General features: G+C 36.8%; 5 protein-coding genes across 6 annotated transcripts; all 5 read right to left on the reverse strand.

Annotated features, from left to right (window-relative positions):
- Positions 1-256: 256 nt before the first annotated feature.
- Positions 257-1,345, reverse strand: LOC113291469 (probable membrane-associated kinase regulator 1). Its single transcript, XM_026540999.1, has one exon. It carries the CDS (start codon positions 1,343-1,345, stop codon positions 257-259), a length of 1,089 nt encoding a protein of 362 aa, XP_026396784.1.
- A 1,906-nt stretch (positions 1,346-3,251) lies between these two features.
- On the reverse strand, positions 3,252-7,019 carry LOC113289218 (probable E3 ubiquitin-protein ligase RHY1A). Its single transcript, XM_026538416.1, has 4 exons — positions 6,890-7,019; positions 6,546-6,772; positions 5,546-5,736; positions 3,252-3,931 (listed from the first exon to the last, which is right to left on the reverse strand). Exons 2-4 carry the CDS (start codon positions 6,756-6,758, stop codon positions 3,493-3,495), a joined length of 843 nt encoding a protein of 280 aa, XP_026394201.1. The 5' UTR covers positions 6,759-6,772; positions 6,890-7,019; the 3' UTR covers positions 3,252-3,492.
- A 656-nt stretch (positions 7,020-7,675) lies between these two features.
- On the reverse strand, positions 7,676-11,108 carry LOC113289219. Its single transcript, XM_026538417.1, has 5 exons — positions 10,728-11,108; positions 10,519-10,633; positions 9,787-10,425; positions 9,376-9,559; positions 7,676-8,078 (listed from the first exon to the last, which is right to left on the reverse strand). The coding sequence occupies exons 1-5, from the start codon at positions 10,802-10,804 to the stop codon at positions 8,053-8,055; spliced, it is 1,041 nt and encodes a 346-aa protein (XP_026394202.1). The 5' UTR covers positions 10,805-11,108; the 3' UTR covers positions 7,676-8,052.
- Positions 11,109-13,138: 2,030 nt separating this feature from the next.
- Positions 13,139-13,874, reverse strand: LOC113289220. The gene is made up of 2 exons (XM_026538418.1): positions 13,723-13,874; positions 13,139-13,615 (listed from the first exon to the last, which is right to left on the reverse strand). Exons 1-2 carry the CDS (start codon positions 13,764-13,766, stop codon positions 13,324-13,326), a joined length of 336 nt encoding a protein of 111 aa, XP_026394203.1. The 5' UTR covers positions 13,767-13,874; the 3' UTR covers positions 13,139-13,323.
- Positions 13,875-14,533: 659 nt separating this feature from the next.
- On the reverse strand, positions 14,534-18,142 carry LOC113286157 (potassium transporter 6-like). 2 transcript variants are annotated; one of them, XM_026534854.1, is made up of 8 exons: positions 18,037-18,142; positions 17,045-17,531; positions 16,915-16,968; positions 16,576-16,836; positions 16,433-16,485; positions 16,253-16,364; positions 15,887-16,141; positions 14,534-15,768 (listed from the first exon to the last, which is right to left on the reverse strand). In XM_026534854.1, the coding sequence occupies exons 1-8, from the start codon at positions 18,073-18,075 to the stop codon at positions 14,678-14,680; spliced, it is 2,352 nt and encodes a 783-aa protein (XP_026390639.1). In that variant the 5' UTR covers positions 18,076-18,142; the 3' UTR covers positions 14,534-14,677. The 2 variants fall into 2 exon arrangements, with proteins under 2 accessions (XP_026390639.1, XP_026390640.1); XM_026534855.1 differs by having other exon boundaries at positions 17,045-17,528; positions 18,037-18,075.
- Positions 18,143-18,917: the final 775 nt, after the last annotated feature.

Genomic DNA, 18,917 nt, shown 5'->3' on the forward strand with positions numbered 1-18,917 from the left:
AATGTCGTTGATAGTATAATTCATGTTGATAGTATAATTCATATCTCAGATTAAAATCCGAATGCTTCATCTCATATGCTTAATTTGTTAATTTCGTTGGCAACAAATTAAAAACCAAACGCACAATTTTGTTTTCTTCTCATTAACAAAAACTATTTAAAAAAAACAACATTACATTGATCGCATAGACAGTTAGACAGATGAGAGTAAAAGGCAGGCGTGCCTGAAAAAAGTACTAAGAAAATTAAAAACCTAGCTAGTCTGGAACATCTGCAACTGAGAGTTGTTTCAACCATTCAAATGTCCTTAAATGATTCATCAACTCTTTTTGTTTCTTCCCTTGTTCCTTGTCTTTCTTTATCATCTCTTTTTCACCATCAATGTGATCATCATCTACTTCTTCTTCTTTCTTCATAATAACTTCTTCTTTCATTAATTCACTTCCATTACTCATCTTTTTCCTGCTACTACTCTTAATTACAACAGTTTGAGAAGAAACAATGTTTTCAACTGCATCAGTTGAACACTTACAACTCTCAAACCCAAGATAAAACCTTTGCATCTTCTTCTTCTCCCCAATATCATTTCCAGTAGTACCCTTACTAATGTTCTTAAGACTGCTACTTTTATTACTACTACCACTGCTACTACAACTGCCATTAAAACTCTTGTAATTTCTAAGTCTAAGATCTTGCAACTCAATTTGAGGTGTTTTAACTAAACCCACTCTGAACAGACCCCATGTTGTTGATTGTTTCCCAGTTCTTCCACTAATAACATTTCTTCTTATCGAATTAGAATTATTGGACGAATTCCATATCTGGGGTTTTGGACTTGGATGACTATGAAATATGTTCTTCAATGGCTTATAATGACCAGATGTTGTAGTACTTGTACTGGCGGAAGAAATAGAATTGTGACTTTTACTGCTGCTACTTCTACTACTAGTAGTATAAACACCAGATGAAGAACGATCCAATGATGAAGATCTACTTGGGTTTATACTAGGATTACTATCTTGTCTTTTTAATGAAAACCCATTTTCTGAACTTACAGAATGCCGTCTCAATGGAAGTATCTGACCTTGAAAGAACACATCATCAGCTACACATATTTCCGTTTCTGTTAATACTGAACCAACACAGGACCCAAATTCAAACTCTTCACCTTCTGAAGCTGCTTTGTTGCTTTTGATGTTGCTGTTGATGGCACTCTGTTGATTAACTTCTTGTTTGATTGGAAGATCACAGAGTGAAAGAGCTTCTTCGTCTTCATGTTCTGAATTGTAATCTTCCATTAGTTTTCTATGATCATCATCATTACCCCCACCATTGAATCTTGTCATGAATGCAGATGCTCTTAAATTTGGAGTTTTGAATTCGTGCAGAAAATGAAGAAATGAGAGAGGTAGATTTATAGAAAGAGAATCAGACAAATATGAGAATTTAAAATTGTATTAAAGTAAAGGTAAAGGTTGTTTTTAAACTATAAAGTAAAGGTTAGAATTTGCAGGCTAGTCGACCAAATGATGATTCCATTTTCTGTTAAGATTTTTGAGAAGAAGCAGAATTAGAAGGTTGATTAGCCGGCCTTTACCTGACCAAGTGTGACAGACAACTCTCTATCAAAAACCAAGAAAAAGTTTGAATCTTTTTGAGCAAAAGAATTTAAAAAAATCTTGTGTTTTGAGTGGGAATGAGAGGAGAGCTAGTAGTGCTAATGATAGTGGGATGCTCTTATTGGTGTTGTGAGAATGATATTTCAAACCCTTGAAAAGGTTCTTCTAAGAATATGAAACGAAAAGAAAAGGAGAGAAAAACAGACACTGACCCTTTGTTGAGATGTACTAGTGCTTGTGCTTGAGATTTATAGTGGTGATAGATTTTTAGAGTTGAATTTTCTGAGTTATAGAAAGCAAATATTTGAAGAAGGATTGTTGTGAAGGATTTTGGTGGTGTTATAACTGTTCATGGACGGCTTGTGAAATGAGTGGAATTCAATTTCAAAGTTTATAGCAACTAATTTTTCTGTTGGGTACGTACTGTTGATGACGTGTTAAAGTAAGGTGGCGCCACGTGTGCACTAAAGTGGGTCCTGCTTTTCTTATCTTCTGGTTTGGCACTAGCAATTTAGGAAGTTTTGACTTTTTGACTGCGCTTATGACTTTGTTTTTATAGTTTCAAGATTTGATTGTTCGTCTAAAATGGGGCTCCGTACCATTAATGAGGTTTGAATCATAGAATCTTGGTGTTTTTTCATGGTACGTAGAAATATTAAGCACCCTAATTTTGTGCGGTTATAGCCAAAGCTGGCTAGTCGCCAGTTTAGTACTAGTGTGTGTGGTTAAAAACAAGGAACAGTATCATTTTTCATACGTTGCTTGCTTTTCTCAGAAGCAAACCAGAACTGAAATCTGAGGAATGAATTTAGAGACAAATTTTTCTGTTGTTATACTATTCAGTTTTCTTTCTTTCATGTACAGCTGATGAAAGCGCATTTGCTACTTTTCAAGACACTTTCCTGTTCATTTAACAGTGTTTAGTCCTTGATATTAGACCTTTTTCTTTAATTTGGAATACTATGAATGAACAAGCAAAACATTCGGGGAAAAAAAAATTCAAAGAAAAAGTTGAATAAGACCAGTGGGTAGATCAATCAATGGAAGAAATCAGTCGCAAAATGATTGTTCTGTTTTCTAACGAGAAGTTGTTTGGAGATTAACGGAAAAAATGAATTGTCATGTTAAACCATGGTCGGTCATTAACCATTGGGTAAATCAATCTACTGTGTAATGTCCTGTGTTATGTTTTTTTAGTGGTGAATGTGTAACCAGATGGTCACTGTACTTACCAACTGTTGTTCAGAGCCCAATTTCATCGCTGAACCATTCATTGCAATGACATTCATCCCAACCAACCACCATCTCCATCACTCAGAATTAAAGATTGCTATTTACTTCGAACAGTTTTAATCCGATTTGTTATTCTAACTGAACAGAGACATCTCCATAATGACGATTACACCATATAAAGGAAGAGAGGATGACTGGAGCCACACCACAAGTGCATTATGTACAAATATGGACCCTGAAACATGCTGCATTGAATTCAATATCAGAGAGAGAATGGTGGAGAATCACAGATTGATAAAGAAATCTAAAAACATTGGATACAAACGCTCGTGTACCAGTTTCACGGGTTATTGCTTGTGGCCTGATAACAATTGAATATGATAGGTCCATGAGAGATGGCTTCACAATCACGTAACTCTTACCATTAGATTCCACAACCCCACCAGAGAGAATTTTCCAAGACAACTCTAATCAAAGCTGAACCTAGAACAAGGAAAATCAGTGAAGTGCCAGCTTCTTATTATACACATCACACAAACAACGGTTAAATAAGCTGACATCTCACAACTACCAAACTGTCCAAGGGGGAAGAAATTAGTTAAAAGTAGTACTACAACATTTCAGAAAGAACTGGATGGTACTTAATTTATTGGTTTATGATGATGACCTATAGGTGTTCGGCAATATGGGCAGTCTCCACATTTCCGAACCCATGGATTTAAACATGCCAAGTGGAAGCGATGCCTACAAGGCAGGCAAATTAACTTGTCACCCTCCCCAAACTTCTCAAGACATATACTACACTCTACTGCTTCTGAAATAACTTCAGATTCTACTTCAGTGCTGAAAAATTCTTGTGGTAGACTATCCACCTCTTCTGAGCTGAGTCCTGTCGCCGTCTTTGATTTTGAAACTTGTACTGATGATGATCGGGTAGATGAGTCGGGAAACAGGTTACTGACTTCAGCTAACCGCTCCCTTGATGTTTGAATATCCCAATCCGCTGCATCAGTGTGCCTTAAGTCATCAGGGTAGGAGGACTCATCCAAAGAAATCCAAGATGAAAGCCTGTTATTTTGTCTAGCATACAAGGAGAAAATGTCAGTAAATTTCCGAAAGGATACATAATCATCTGGATTGAATACAGACGTAAAAAGGCATCTCGAACCAACAAACCATTGATTTAAAAGAAAATTATGAACTTCACATCAACAGGGTTACAGTTTGGCTAGTGATCAAATGATAAATTCTGTGTATGTCACATTTGATAATTGGAGATACCTACTGCACCACCATATATCAGAAACAGCTTTTAATGAATAAGAATGTACAACTGTTGCCGGATAAAAACGCAGGCAAGCTACCACCAAGAAAAAACTTCAATATTGGACGCAGACAAAGATCACCATAACACCATATTTTATCAATATCCTATTGCAATGTTTTCTTTTTTTCCCGATCGGTAAAGAATTTGATGCTGGCAATTTGATGCTGACAAGTTTCAAACTCAGGTCACTGGTATCATCACCCAATGACTTTACCACTGTACTACAGTGATACCGGCATCCTAATATGAAGTATTGAAAAGGGGCAATGGCCGATGTCACTATGGTACAGTGGTCAAGTCATTGGGTGATGATACCAGTGACCTGAGTTTGAACTCTTCAGCACCAATTCTTAACTGATGCACGAAATCTTTACCGATCCAAAAAAATAAAAAAGAACAGGGGCAATGCTTTAGATTGCTCAAGAAAGAAAAAAAAAAGAACAGGGGCAATGCTTTAGATTGCTCAAGAAAGAAAAAGAAAAAAAAACAGGGGCAATGCTTTAGATTGCCCAACCAGATTGCAGTTTTCTTCCAGAATTCCCCTATTAAGGTTTTGCCAACTTAGGAAGGTCCTAAAAGTTGCTAATGCCAGGTATATACACATCATCAACATCACTCACGACATTCTTTTTACTTCAAATGACATTTACTAGTTCCTAAAGGCATATATATAACAGGAGCGGAAATGACCTAAAACGTCTGAAGAAAGAATGAAGTTGACAGAGTCTTAGGCACTTCTGGGGATACCAAAACTAGAGCACTTAACTGGACATTTCAAAAGCATGAAATCCCAAGACAGTTGACTCTTGACATTTAGCAGATTGAGAGATGTCACTTCGTTTTGGAACAAACAGCTGTCATTACTATATACATATGTAGCACTAGTGTGCAAGTTCAACCGTAAGAACATTGCTCCAGATTCATGTATACGATAAACACTGTATACAACGACACGGACACGGAGTCAGTGTCTTGTGTCCAATATGCTACTTCGACGCGACAACTTAAAGAATAAGAATACGGAGACACAGTATACACTATATTAATAAGTAGCTTACGATAAATATATAAGGTAGTGAACTTAACAAAAAAGCATGCATATATATCTATATGAAGAGAAAAAGAATGGAGAAAGTCTTAGAGGAAGATCGGTAGAAAGATGTAGAACTAATATTTAGTTCCTAAGTTTCCTAATATTTAGGATCAAAATTTTGTTCCTAAAATTAAGCTACCAAGTCTCGAGCCGCATCTGCAGTATTAATACGCATATCCGTGTCAATACGTATTCACAAGGCAACCTTTTTTTTTTTTTTTTTTTTTTTGCGTGTCATTGTAACACAGGATAAACAGTTAAATGAGAAACCAACCTGTTCGCTGCGATGGATACACCTCTAAGTCTCTCAACAAGCCTTTCCCTGGCTAGTAGTACTGCTCCAGGTAATTGATCACTGTGAGGAGAAGTCAGCCGATTGGGTCTATTATGCAAAACTTCGATGCTTCTACTGTTTCTTGTACCTGGTTGACTGGTAGCATTTTCAGTTCGAATTGAATCATGTTCCTGAAACAATTAAAGCTCAGATTATGATGATTGAAGGTGAGGATTTACAACTACCAACAAAATACAGGCACAGGGATCCATCAAGGGAAGCATTAGTGATGCCATCACCAATGAGGATGATTGAAGGTGAGGATTAACAACTACCAACAAAATACAGTCACAGGGATCCATCTAGCAAAGCATCAGTGATGCCATCACCAATGAGCGAAGGGTGGTGCCAAATGTTCCATGGATTAAGAGTAATTGGTTCCAAGTAAAATGAGAAAGAAAGTTAACACCAACTGGTAAATATAAGTTTTGGCGGCAAATGAAAATTCAACAGGAAAATTTTGCAAGAGCCTTGGTAACTTTGGATCCATCCGTAGATAACAATGATATGCAGCAGCCCCGTGAAATCGAAAGAAAAATAAACAAAAACACACAGTCCTAATTCTCGCTCATTAAACTTAGGATGGGCAGGAAGCTGAAGATCTCAAATTCGGGAACAAAATCATGTGAGAAACATCAAACATGCTACAAGTGCATGTGAATTATATTTTTCAATAACACTAACTATCAACTTCATTGATAAATCCTCAAGTCACAACATGCATTCTATTGTTAAAATCAGAATTTTTTCACAATCCTGCATAGAATTCGATGCACTTTATCGTGTCTTCTATCGCTGTAAGCATAAAAAAAGACTATCCATTTTTTATGACAACAGGATATCCGAAGCACCAAAATCCTTCACCACACATTCAATTATAAGTTCAAATTCTAATTAGGGTTTCAAATAATTAAAAAAAAAATAAAGTAAATATTCTTACACGATCGCAGAGATGCTGCCTCAAGTGTGGAGGTCGATGTTCGGTGGTATCACGACGCTGTTGTTGTTGACGATAATGATATCTCCGACGGCCATGATTCAAGTGATAATTTCTATCAAGAGGAGAAGATAAAGAAGAACCAAATCCTAATTCAGTTTCTTCACGTCCTAAACGAGACCTCCTGCTATAAAATAACTCCGATGCGCTCGTCATGCAACTTCAAAGACCTAAATCAAAATTCAACAAATACAAATTGAATTTTATCAAAAAATATTCATTTTAAATACATTTAAGTATGTAGAATTTGAACAAAGATCAGACTGAGGAAAAGAGGTGACAATTACCAAGTAGCTTCGTAGAAATTTGTTTGTGAGAAAATTTTGAGTTCGACGAGAGAGCGACGCTTATAAGAATTTTTTTTGTTTTTCAACTGGAAAAATGAAGTGCTGTGTGTCTGAATATGGGAGGCGGACCCACTGGCAATGTTTTGTTGGATATCGAATTATGGATAAGAAGAAGAGAGATGCTCAAAATCTAACAAATATCTAGCGGGAAAACAATTGGATGTCTCATGGCGGTGTATTCATGAGGATTAGGAATAAATTGTTAGTATTGATTTGCATTAATCAAATCCAAGAAACTGTTTGCTCATTGATTGTATGTAATTCCTTGAATGGGGTTAAAAGACCTTCAGTTTCGAAGTCTTGAGTTCAAATATTATGATACTCGGGGAGTGGTCATGCATTTGGCATCTTCTTTTTGGCAGTTTTGTTAACATTGCTTAAGCAGTTGAGTTTTCTAATTAAGAGAAAAGTCCTTTTTGCTCTATAAATTTGACTGCAACTTTACATCAAAATGTTACAAGAGCTACTGAGCCTACCGGAGACTTGATTTCTGTTCAACATGAAATGAGAACGACCAATGTGGTCTTCAATGTTCATCATTTATATCAGATATATTGCGTATTTGGACCGCCAGCTTTTTCCTGGTTTCTTAACAGGTTCATCCCTTGTTATTATCAAACTCCAAGTGCTGTTGAAACAGCCTTGAGATTGGAATCCAACTTGATCCCTCTATTTCCAGGAAGTTCGAATAGCATTATTAGTTTGCTTCCAAAATAAGATAGTGAATTGAATGTTTAACCTATAATTTGGATTTTCACCCATTAACTGTTTTTATATATACAACATAGTACTACATAAAAAGTCACTATCAATAGCATTACACGAAAAAATCACATTTCTTTCTTGAGGGGTTACAAAATGGGGTTTCAGTTCGATTTTATCAGAAAACCCCTGTTGTCTTTGTTCTACATTCTTTTCAGGGATTCAAGAAATACATACACTATCATATGCAACCACTGTGAGCAAATCTCTTGGTGCATCCAAATACCGCTAACTCCTCGACAAGAAGCTCTTGCATGTTTCTTCCATTGGCAGCTAAAAACATATGCTGTCGATGCTGAAAATCGTCTAACCCAAGATAGATACACCATTTATATCTTCTATTAGATTGCACGTAGCACAAATAGCACTGCAGGGACAGAAAATGTACATCAGGCTCGATATAAGGAGTGAGGAAACAAAATTTGAAAAATCCAATTTATTCTAAAGTCTAAAAAGGAATCGATCAACTTATGAAATGCATTTCTACCTAATTCCAGATTCATAGAGGAAATTGCAAAGAAGAAGTTCACATCCACAAAGTACAAATCGATGAGTATAAGGTAACCAACTAAACAACCATAAAAAATGTCTCAAATTTATCTTTAGAAGTCTTGACAGAACAACTACATACGCAAACCACTTTTCCACTTCGAGAATATCTCACCCCCATCCACACATGCGGAAGTAAAAAATGTTCCAACAATATCTATCACCACAAACAAGAGCTAAAGTTGGAACTTCCAATTAGACAACTAACATAACGTCGAATAACCTACAAAAGCTTATAACATTGTTTTACCGCCAAAGGAAATAAAATTAATCAAAAAAGAAGGAATCCAAATACTTGTTTTGAGCAAGAAGCATAACTTGATATTTAATTTGAACCATGAAATGATTTTCAGAACGTTTCGATGACATTTACTATTACTAAGTCCACTTGAGCAGGATACATGCAAAGAAATAAAAGGAAGAGTCGACCAACATTTGTCTCTCATGTTCATGAACCCTGGTGCATACATCAATTTTTATGTACGTGCTTTGAAAAAGGGGAACATAATAGCTTAGCATATATAGACATCCAGTATGGTGCTTATAAGTAAAACTGGTGCTTGCCATCCAAACATCAGTTATCTCTGTACTTCGCTAAAAGTGAGAGCTAAAACTAAGATTGTGTTGGCATCGTCTTTAAAAGCATGAAAAGAACATCTATACTACAGAGTACAGACCTCCACCAAGTTAAGAATTGCAATCCTAAACACTAAGAGGACAAAAATTTGGGAGACTCTGCTTTGTCTGATGCCACCAATTAAGTGCATCCCGCAGCAAGACTAGAGAGCCTTTATAACGCTGTCCAACTCAAATATGTGGTTTTACACACGAATTCTCATCAATCCACACTGTCACGTGAAGTAATAACAGTAAGTATGACATTCACAACACCTAGATAAGTGTGTACATTAATTGTATAAGAACGTTCATAATGCTATCCAAAATAGATTATACTACAAACAGTCAAGACAAACAAAGAATGTTGCACAAACAAGCTTAGAGAAAGGAAACAACTTCCTTATGAGAATTCATCTAGCACAAGTATAAGAAAGAAACTCAAGAGCCCAGATGAAAAAAAAGACTTAATCATCTGGTTGAAGTGAAGGTCAACATACCAAGCAAGCAAAGGACGAAAATAATCCACATTGCCACCTGAACAGGCCGACTATATTGGATTTGATACTGAGACCTTTGAAGCTGTCTCTGAACAGCTCCCATCCACCCATAAAGATGCTTCTCATAAGAATCATCACAGTTGTCAAGGCAGCTCTTACTTCTCTCGTAGCATGCATCAATTCCCTTCAGAATGAACAAATGGAAAACCAATCAGTAACGTTGCAAGCCAGCCAATAAAGTACATGAGATTATATGGACAATAAAAAACTGAAGTCAAACATTTCCTCATTAGTATCAACTGAGTCATGTGCAAGGGACTAGGTTGACAAAACGGAACAATAATTGGTAACATTTCAGACCCAAACAATGTGAACAACAACAAAAATAGGCGAAGTTGAAAATATTCTCACCCGTGTCAACTGAGCTGTGTGCAAGGGAATTGCATCCTCTGCTTGATGGCAATCCCCAGGCTTCCACTTTCTAGAAGCATTCTTAATCTTGGTTGTAATTTCAACTGGATTGAGCAATCCTGAGAAACTAAGTATTCTTGGTGGAGGGCGATCTGGCTGAGGATTTAGAGGGACATGGTGGAAACCATCATCAGCTATCCCAATCTTCCAGGTGCCAATATCAGCACTCGCACTTGCTGTTCTTCTATGCCCAATCAATTTCTCTTCCTTGGTCTCTTTTGCTTCTGCCTCAGCTGATCGAGATGAATTCTTAGAACACTCAGGCATTGCCATTTCTTGTGTCCCTTGTGCATTCCCTTCCTCTTCAGGTTCAACCCTACGAGTATTATTTACAGGCAATCGAGCTAAATCTGTTGATGAACCAGACAAAAACATAGCAAGCTCATCTCTCTCCCCTTCATCCAATCGAACCCATGAATGTGTGGCTTTCCCTTCTGCCATGGCAGATTCCCTCAACGAATTCTCAATTGTTTCAATCTGATTTCCAATTGCTAGAATGAATTGCCCGTGCCTTGTCTTTGCATCCTTGGCTGAACTATCCCCGTAGCTCAATCCAACCGCACGCTCAAACTCATCAAGCTACATTTTACAGCCCAGAAATCAATAACCCCTAATTTCACAACCAGAAACAAACAAACTTCTAGAAATTGATAAGAAACTAAAAAAAATTACCTGCCATTTAGCAGTGCCATGGGTTGTATGTAGATCTCTACGAAGCTCATCAGGATCACAAACACTTGCAGGATTTTTCCTCTCATGTAGCCATGTTCTATATGCAGATTCCATCCTTCAAAATCACAAAAATCACATTAAAAAACTAATCGCATCAAAAGTAGAAACCTATAATCAAACCCAAACCCTAGAAACCCAATAATGAATACCTGTCTGCGGATTCTTGTACTTCTTCCGCAGCAGAAAAAAATGGATCTTTCTCCCATCTATCAAAATTGGAACTCATTCTACAAAAATGCTCCTTTTTTAATTTAATTTAAATTTACAACAACAACAATAAATCCTAGGAGAAAATCAAACAAAACCCAGAGAGATCGAGAGAGTTATAATAGTATTGGTTCACCGACGCATAATTCACAAAGTAAAAAAATTCAGAGGAAGGTCACGGATTGGACGCAATGTAAATGAGTGAAACAGCCATTAAATTAAAGAAGAAAACTCCAAAATTTTGTGGTTGTTATTCTCTCTGGTTTCTCTCTGTAACTTTCTGATGGCCCCGTGTGAAAATGATGATGATGCGAAACTGTAGATCAAGGATTAATTATTTGCTGGTTGGTGTTGTTAAATACGGGATTAGAAAAGATAAAATCAATCTGAATTAAAAAGTTCCTTAAATTTCGGGTTTTAATTTTTAATAGTATAGTTTCCGATACATAATCTTGGCATGTTATTACACATCAATGCTTCAAAATAAATAAATGTTATTACACATTTTCAACCGTCAATACAAGTGGGTCCCATTGATGTAATGAAATCACCGTTGAGATTGAATCATCATTTTCTTAGATTTTTTTTAGATACTACAGCTTACCAAATGAGCTGTTGTTGTTTATGCTCACAGTCACACAGGACCGTAGCCGACAGTTTTGTTATCCGTACGGTACCTGTTATAGGGGCGGAAGGAATTATTAGAGGGGCGTAATCATGATAATAATGTCTATCTAGTTGGTTAAGGGGTGTCCAAATGGTATTGTAAATTGTCTAGATTATCCTCCCTTTTTTTAACCTAAATCAAAGGCAAATTGAAAATCTGTTTTCTTTCTTCTTCTCTTCTCCTCCTCCCATTAACCGTAACCTCCATTAAAACTAAAAATTTCATCGTCTTCGATTAATCGGCGATTCGAAAATTAATCAAGTGTAGTGTAAAGACTTATATGAGGTATGTTTGAAAAACCCAGTTAGGGTTTAGTTTATTTTGTTCGATTTAAGTTTAATTTCTATAAAAAATCAGGGTTTTAGATGAAAATTGAAATTGAAATTTTTGGGTTTATGTGAGTTACGGTTGATTTTAACTCAATTACAAACCGTAACGGGAGATTTTGATGTTGTTAAGGTTGGTAATGGTTTACCAACTGTATGTTCTTATATCTGAGAATTTTCTTCACTTACGTTTTTTTTTTCAACCGTAAGTACGAAACGTAAATAACCCTGGAACCCAGAGTTCAAAAAGGTCACCAATTACAGTTTATAACTAAAATTCGAGATGAACCGTAAATACTGTTACGGTTGGTAACCATTTTAGTTTACGAACCGTAACTAAGTTACGGTTCGTCTTGAGCATTTGGTTACCAACCGTAACTGGTTTTACGATTGGATTTTCCCCAAATTTAACCAGTTACGGTTGGTAGTTCATTTTTTACGAACCGTAACTGGTTTTATGATTGGGTTTTTCCGAAATTTAACCGGTTACGGTTGGTAGTTCACCTTTTACGAACCGTAACTAAGATTTACGGTTGGTTACGAGCAAAACTCTAGCCGTAATTAGCTCTGAAAATGCAAGAAAATTGATTTTTTTACGTACTTTAGATAACTTTGAGCAACAAAAAGCTAGTTGGGACTAATTTAGAGATTCACCCATCTCAAATTTGTCACTGGAATCACTCATTTTGGTTGAGTGAATCAAAATCTAGGGGTTTCACAAATATCACAAAAGTTTTTCTTTTCTTCTTCCTCTAATTTTTTTTTCTTAAACTTTAAAATTTGATTTTGTTTTGATTTAGAATTAATTGAAGTGAAACTTAATCATTAATACTAAACTATGTAATGGTTAATTAGTCATTTTCAGTTGTTTTTTTTTTTTTTGGATAAAGGACACTTGAAATTATCATGTATGACCCTTTTTGTCCTATTAGATTCGGCACCTCTAATAATTCCCTCTGCCCCTATAACAGGCTACATCTGTATCCCGCGGGGCTTTGTTGTTATTTTAATAATTTGGGCATTTCATGCCTAAATCTACCAAAATGCTAATTACCCACCGTGAAAAATTCCAAGATTCCCTTTATGGGCGGTAAATCATGCCAGGTGCGCGAACTTGGCTTCGCAAGCCGATGGTTCTCACAGAGACATGAAGCCATGAGTTAGAAGGACTTTTATAGGAGAAATTTGGGGTATCACTCGGTGGGTGGGTGCAGAAGGATCCTTTTTTTTCGTTTTGCAGAAGGATTCTTGAATTGTTGCATTGTTGATATAATTCTGTGCTATGTTTGCAAAATTATTTTGAAAAACAAGCTTTTTTCTCTGGAGCAACTTCTGGGAGTGGAACTGACACTTTATCGCATTATTAGTACCGCCGACACATGTGTGCACGCAAATTCTATTAACAAACAGTTAAACATAAAGGCCGAGCAGCTTTTATTTAGATGTATGCTCTAGGCCTTGCTGAATTAGGCATTCAACATGCATCACACACCAAATAACCTTACATATACAGAGTTTACGGCTTATATGTTGCTACATATATTTTTAAATTACTGGATGGTCAAATGATGAACCATCCAGGAAAGGCTTTTCAACCCCTTCAACATTCCTCAGCCAGTAAGTTTGTCCAAAAGAAGCCGCACCATCAGGAATATCATTCATTACTTGTTCGTGCCCTATTGGGTAGTATATCCCAGTGCGTGGGTGAGGAATCCAAGATGGAAGATGAAGCTTCTTCTCTTCAACATCTTCATGGTCAATTGGATCTCTAATAACTTCATTCATTTGATCTGTCAGAATCATGTTCCGGAAAGAACGTGCACTTTGCTTAGTTACCCTGCAAGAAAATCACCCCAGGCCATCATACAAAACTTAGTCAGAAATTTGACGCAAACTGAGTTTTAAAATCTCAAATAACTGCTGAAATACGATGCATGTAATTACCGGAAGAGAAACAATTTTGCTTTGCGAGACCCTAACCTCAACATCTACCAAAATGAACGAGAAAGAAAAGTAAAATAAAAGGTGAATGTTCGTCTCGTAAATATGAATGGTGATGAGTGTAATTTGGTAAGAGTAACTAGTGTCCAGTTAGAGCCTTTTATAACCTTTGAAATTTAGCAAGTTTCAATCAGCTTTTTCAGTTACAATGTACTACTCTACATTAAGGAATGTGATTCTCAAAGTACCGGAGTTGCATGCTGTGGAAAAACTAGGCTTTCCGTTTTCATGTACATTTGGTGTCCTGATCCTGCCACTTTTACTGCACGGAACCGATAGTTTCATTCTACATATCTAGCAATTGGATGAGATATATACCAAAAAGATAAGTATTCTTGAAGAATATATGTGTTTTACGTAAAGAAAGGTGTAGTGAAGTTCATGAGTCTATTTTGACGGAAGGTACACAATGGCTTTCTTTTGAGGCTATAACTTTTCAAAGTGATGATAGAAAGTACTCCTCTCAAATTCTCACACGGTTTCGCAGGAAGTACAAAGTTGATTCTGCATAGATCGAGATATGCTTTTGCTACCTCCACCTATAATTCTCAAGTTGCAGTTTTTTATACCGTTCCGAAAAGGCCACTTATTCTAATCAAGAATGGGGGCATTGTGCATTTCAGTACAATTTTCATACAGTACTTTGTTCTTATTCTCATGAACTGTGGCGACTTATCATTTGTTTGGGAAGTGAAAATGAAGAGGCAAAGGTGAGAGATATCAGTCGAACTCCATATGTACGTAGAATCCCATATAGTATATATACGATTAGTACACATTCCATCCAACATGAAGAAATGCAGAAAACCACGGATCCTAGTTCATCTATGAAGTACGTATATACATATTACATTAAATCTACACATAATAATTATAATACTGCACCGAATGCGTAGCTTCAAACATGGCAAACCATTCTAACCTCAAGAGTAGATGCACTTGGGATGCAAAGTCCATTAGTAGCACTTCTACTATTCCTACTCAAGAAATCATAACCATGATTAATAAGTAGCTTCTTCATCCAGTTTGAGCCTCGCCTGGCTCTCACATTCGAGTCCCCGAGAATGAATGACATCCCAGCTTCCCTTGCTTCCACCAGCTCTGCCAATTCTTCTTGTGTATCTCCATCCATAATTCTTGGACTTTCAGGCAGCACAAATGTCACTCTTTTTTTACGCTGGACTGCTGAAGGTTGTGACTCTTTTTTTTTGATCGAAGATTGTAACTCTCTTATTTCCCCTGGACTTGAAACTCTGAGAGGCACCTCCTCTTCATCCTCCCATATCCTAATCCCTTCAGTATGTGCCGAAGATATCCCTACCAATGTCATTCTGTTGTCATGATTATGCAGTACTCCTACTCCTAAAGCGTGTTCTTCTCTCCCCGAACGAATAAACTCCGCTATACTACAAACAAGTTGCTTCTCAAATTCTATATTGTCTTTGTGGATGTCACGGTACCCATATCGTACAATGCATCTATAAATCCTGAATTCTTTTGGGCCAATTCGGCCAACGAGGAATCTTTCCTCTGGCAGAACATAGGGGACATGAACGGATTTGATGCACAGGAAGACTAATGTCTGGTGGAAAGCTGGAACATTCGTAACAAAGTGAGAGAAAACTGCAGGTATTCCAGAGACGAGCTCAGTATGCACAAGGCCAATTCCCTTCACACGGACAATATTTAGACTGGGGCCAAGGCCAAGGAGCCAGTCTAGGGGAACCTTGTTGTGAAAATCAGATTCATATTTCATAAGACTGCCGTAATGCCATGTGTACATGACAACAAAGAAAACAGATGAGAGAGCCAATGAAACCCATGCACCATCCAAGAGCCTGATGAGGGAGGCAACAAAATAGAGCGCTTCAATGGCGCCGAAGAATAATATGAAGCAAATGGCGAAGAACACACTCTGGTTCCAGCACAGGACCATAACTAGAGACATCAAGATGGTAGTAATGAGCATGACTGTTATAACAGCCAATCCTAACATTGCCAAATGAAAAGAACTGTGTTATCTCATTATTAGTGAATGCAAATTTCAAATTATGGATAAATCTTCCAAAATGTGAAGAGTTATTGTAGATTTAATTCAAGGCTTTACCTGAAGCATTGGCCATGTGTGTGGTGTCCCTAAAACCAATTGTAACTGCCAAGCACAACACCATCAAAATCCAGTTGACCTCTGGGATGTAAACTTGACCACATACCTTAGACGATGTATGGACTATTTTCACCCTTGGGAAACAATTCAAGGCATTGCACTGTTTTATAATTGAAAAAGTTCCTGTGATGATGGCTTGGCTTCCAACAGTTGCAGCAAGTACAGCTATGACTATAACTGGCCATCTTATGCTATCTGCAACATGTTACAAGTACTTTTCCTCTTAACTTAGTACAAGTGCACTTGGTAGAATAAGAAATGTCGTCTAGGCACAGAAGAAGAGAGACAAAATTGAAGCCATTATACCTGGCACTGATACATAAAATCCAAATGACTCGCCATGATGCTTAGACAAATAAGCAGCTTGCCCCATATATGCGAGAACCAAGGATGGATAAAGAAAAGAGGTAAAAGCAATCTGAAAAACAGTAACATAGCTTAATAAAAGGGAAAATAAAATGCTGAAATTTATGTTCTGGAGTGTACCTTGATGGGTAGCTGTGAGAAGTGTCCAAGATCAGCAAACATGGCTTCGGAACCTACAAAGCAGAAAGGATAAAATCAAAACATATTTTTGTAGGCAAAGGACTTGAAATAGCCGTTGTGATTTAACTGAAAAGTCACTTTACCTCTAATACATAATAGTATTCCGCTTAATGACATCCATCGTCCCCTTCGCGACTTCTTTAAGAATACATACATATAGTATGGAGATAATGCCTTGTAAACTTGAGGATTCCAGTAGATAATATTATACAGACCAACACCACTGATGCATAAAAGCCATGTTATGACAACCGGTGCAAAAAGAAATCCTACTCGGTGGGTGCCATAATGTTGGAGAGCAAACAAGCAGATCAGTATGAAACATGCTAGAGGGAGTTCTATATCTGCAACACAAAAAACATTTTAGCTGCTGGAATAGAAATCAACGGCGTAGCGTGAAAATGGGTGATTTGAGAACTTACATCTATGTTGGTGTTTCGAAATGGAAAGCTCTAGACCTGATATTGCAGAATAAACTGCACAGAAAAGCTCCGAATTGTAAGTTTAGATTAAAAGTGGAAACAAGAGCAGTGCATGCAAACTAAAATTTACCTGAGATAGCAGGTGAGAAAACTCCATCACAGATTGCCATGGAAGTTCCTATCAAAGCGAGAATAAGCAACACAATCTGCAACACCTTATGCTTCTCTAATGTTGCTTTCACCATTAGATTGATAGCGGACCGACAAGTAATGCTGTCTTTCTTGTATGTAGAAATTTTCTCATCAGCCAACTGAGAATTGGGTAAGAACCAACCAACTCTAGAATTCCTACACAGCTTAGAATACAAAGAAAAAATCCCACCTTCGCCATTATCATCTGCTTTCAATACTATGAACACATATTTGATAAGAGGAATAAGAGTGATTGTCCAGAAAACAAATGACAAAACCCCAAATATCTCCTCATTTGTAGTTATCTTTTGAGTGTCTTCTGCAAATACACTCTTGTAAACATAAAGTGGTGAAGTACTTAAGTCTCCATAAACTACTCCTAAACTCTGATATGCCAAGGTCATTACTGTCCTCCATGAATCCTTCTGTACCACAACCAACAATAAAAACAACAAAATCCAACTGTTGAGGAAGCTGCCTTAATCTACTTTATACAATAAAAAATAATCCAGAACACCATACTTACTGATAATCACATATAAGACAAAACTATCGGCTCACAAGCCAGTCTACAGCTCATAATCCTAATTTATGGTTGTCATAGTTCACCTCCAAGAACCATATGATCTGTTATGAGGTCATTTATACAGTAAGCCAGTGATATTGATGTAAAAGTCCATTTTTCTGTAGGCCTTTGAGGCCATTAGGTTCAGAAATAGTTATCAAGGCAGCATATTTGTTTTCTCAGTCTTGAGAAACCGAATCGAAGTCACGGCCTGTATATGTGCGTCCAACACTAGTAGTACTATGATATAAATGCTCAAAACAGCTGAACACATGTGAACAAGTAACATTGTGAATTCATGTAACAAGAAAAACAGTCTGTATAGATGTAATATTGCTCTTAATAACGAATACTGATATTCTTACCTTGATAGTATTTCTATGACTCCCACCTTCCAAATCCATGCTTAGATTATCTCAAACTTATAGGAAATGATTATAAATTCATTGGTTTCTTACAACAAACTCGGCGAATACTGCAATTCTATGGCAGACCTAACCCAATTCACGAAAGAAAGAGTTGAAATTTGAAGGATGGTGAGAACTTGCAGATATAACAGAAGACCAAGTCATATCAAAGGATATAGTTTCAGTTATTTGGCAAATGTTGGTAGTGTTTTTTCCTTGTCAACTAAGCTCCTTTTTTTTTCCAAAAATGAATAAGTTACAAAGGGTGAAGAAATGGTTTGAGCATAAAAAGAAATGCCTGTGTTGTGCAAAACAGCTTCTAATAATTTGAGTGGAGCATGTAACGCCGTATAGAGTTCTAGTCAACAATCCTGTGGAAGAAATTCAGTTATATATGGTTAGTAGTTAGCACGATTGTCTTACTTCTAGTTTGTGTTTCCTGGGGATGAGATTACATCTTCAAAGTCTTGATACTTGAAAGATACTCCTCAGGTTAAGAGATATTGTACTTGGTCAATTAATCTGTAATGACCTACTAATAAATTTTTATGAGAAATATAGTAATTAACAATTGGACGAATTATAGAACATGCCGTATATTGAAGCTGAAAGGACAAATCATCTTCTTGCCTGTGTTAGTTAAGAATACTTCTGAAGTCATTGATGACTCAAGAGATGCATTTTTCCTTGAGCTACTATTTCTGCCTTCTAAACTAAGATATTGATTCTTGCGAGTCAGCTAATTTCCTAGTAAGACCGGTTATCATCAACAAGTACCAACAGAGAGTATGAGGAGAGCAATTTAGACAACAATGAAATAAAAGGCTGCTAATGAATTC

Source organism: Papaver somniferum, chromosome 6 (assembly GCF_003573695.1).
Source record: "Papaver somniferum cultivar HN1 chromosome 6, ASM357369v1, whole genome shotgun sequence".
Lineage (NCBI taxonomy): Eukaryota > Viridiplantae > Streptophyta > Magnoliopsida > Ranunculales > Papaveraceae > Papaver > Papaver somniferum.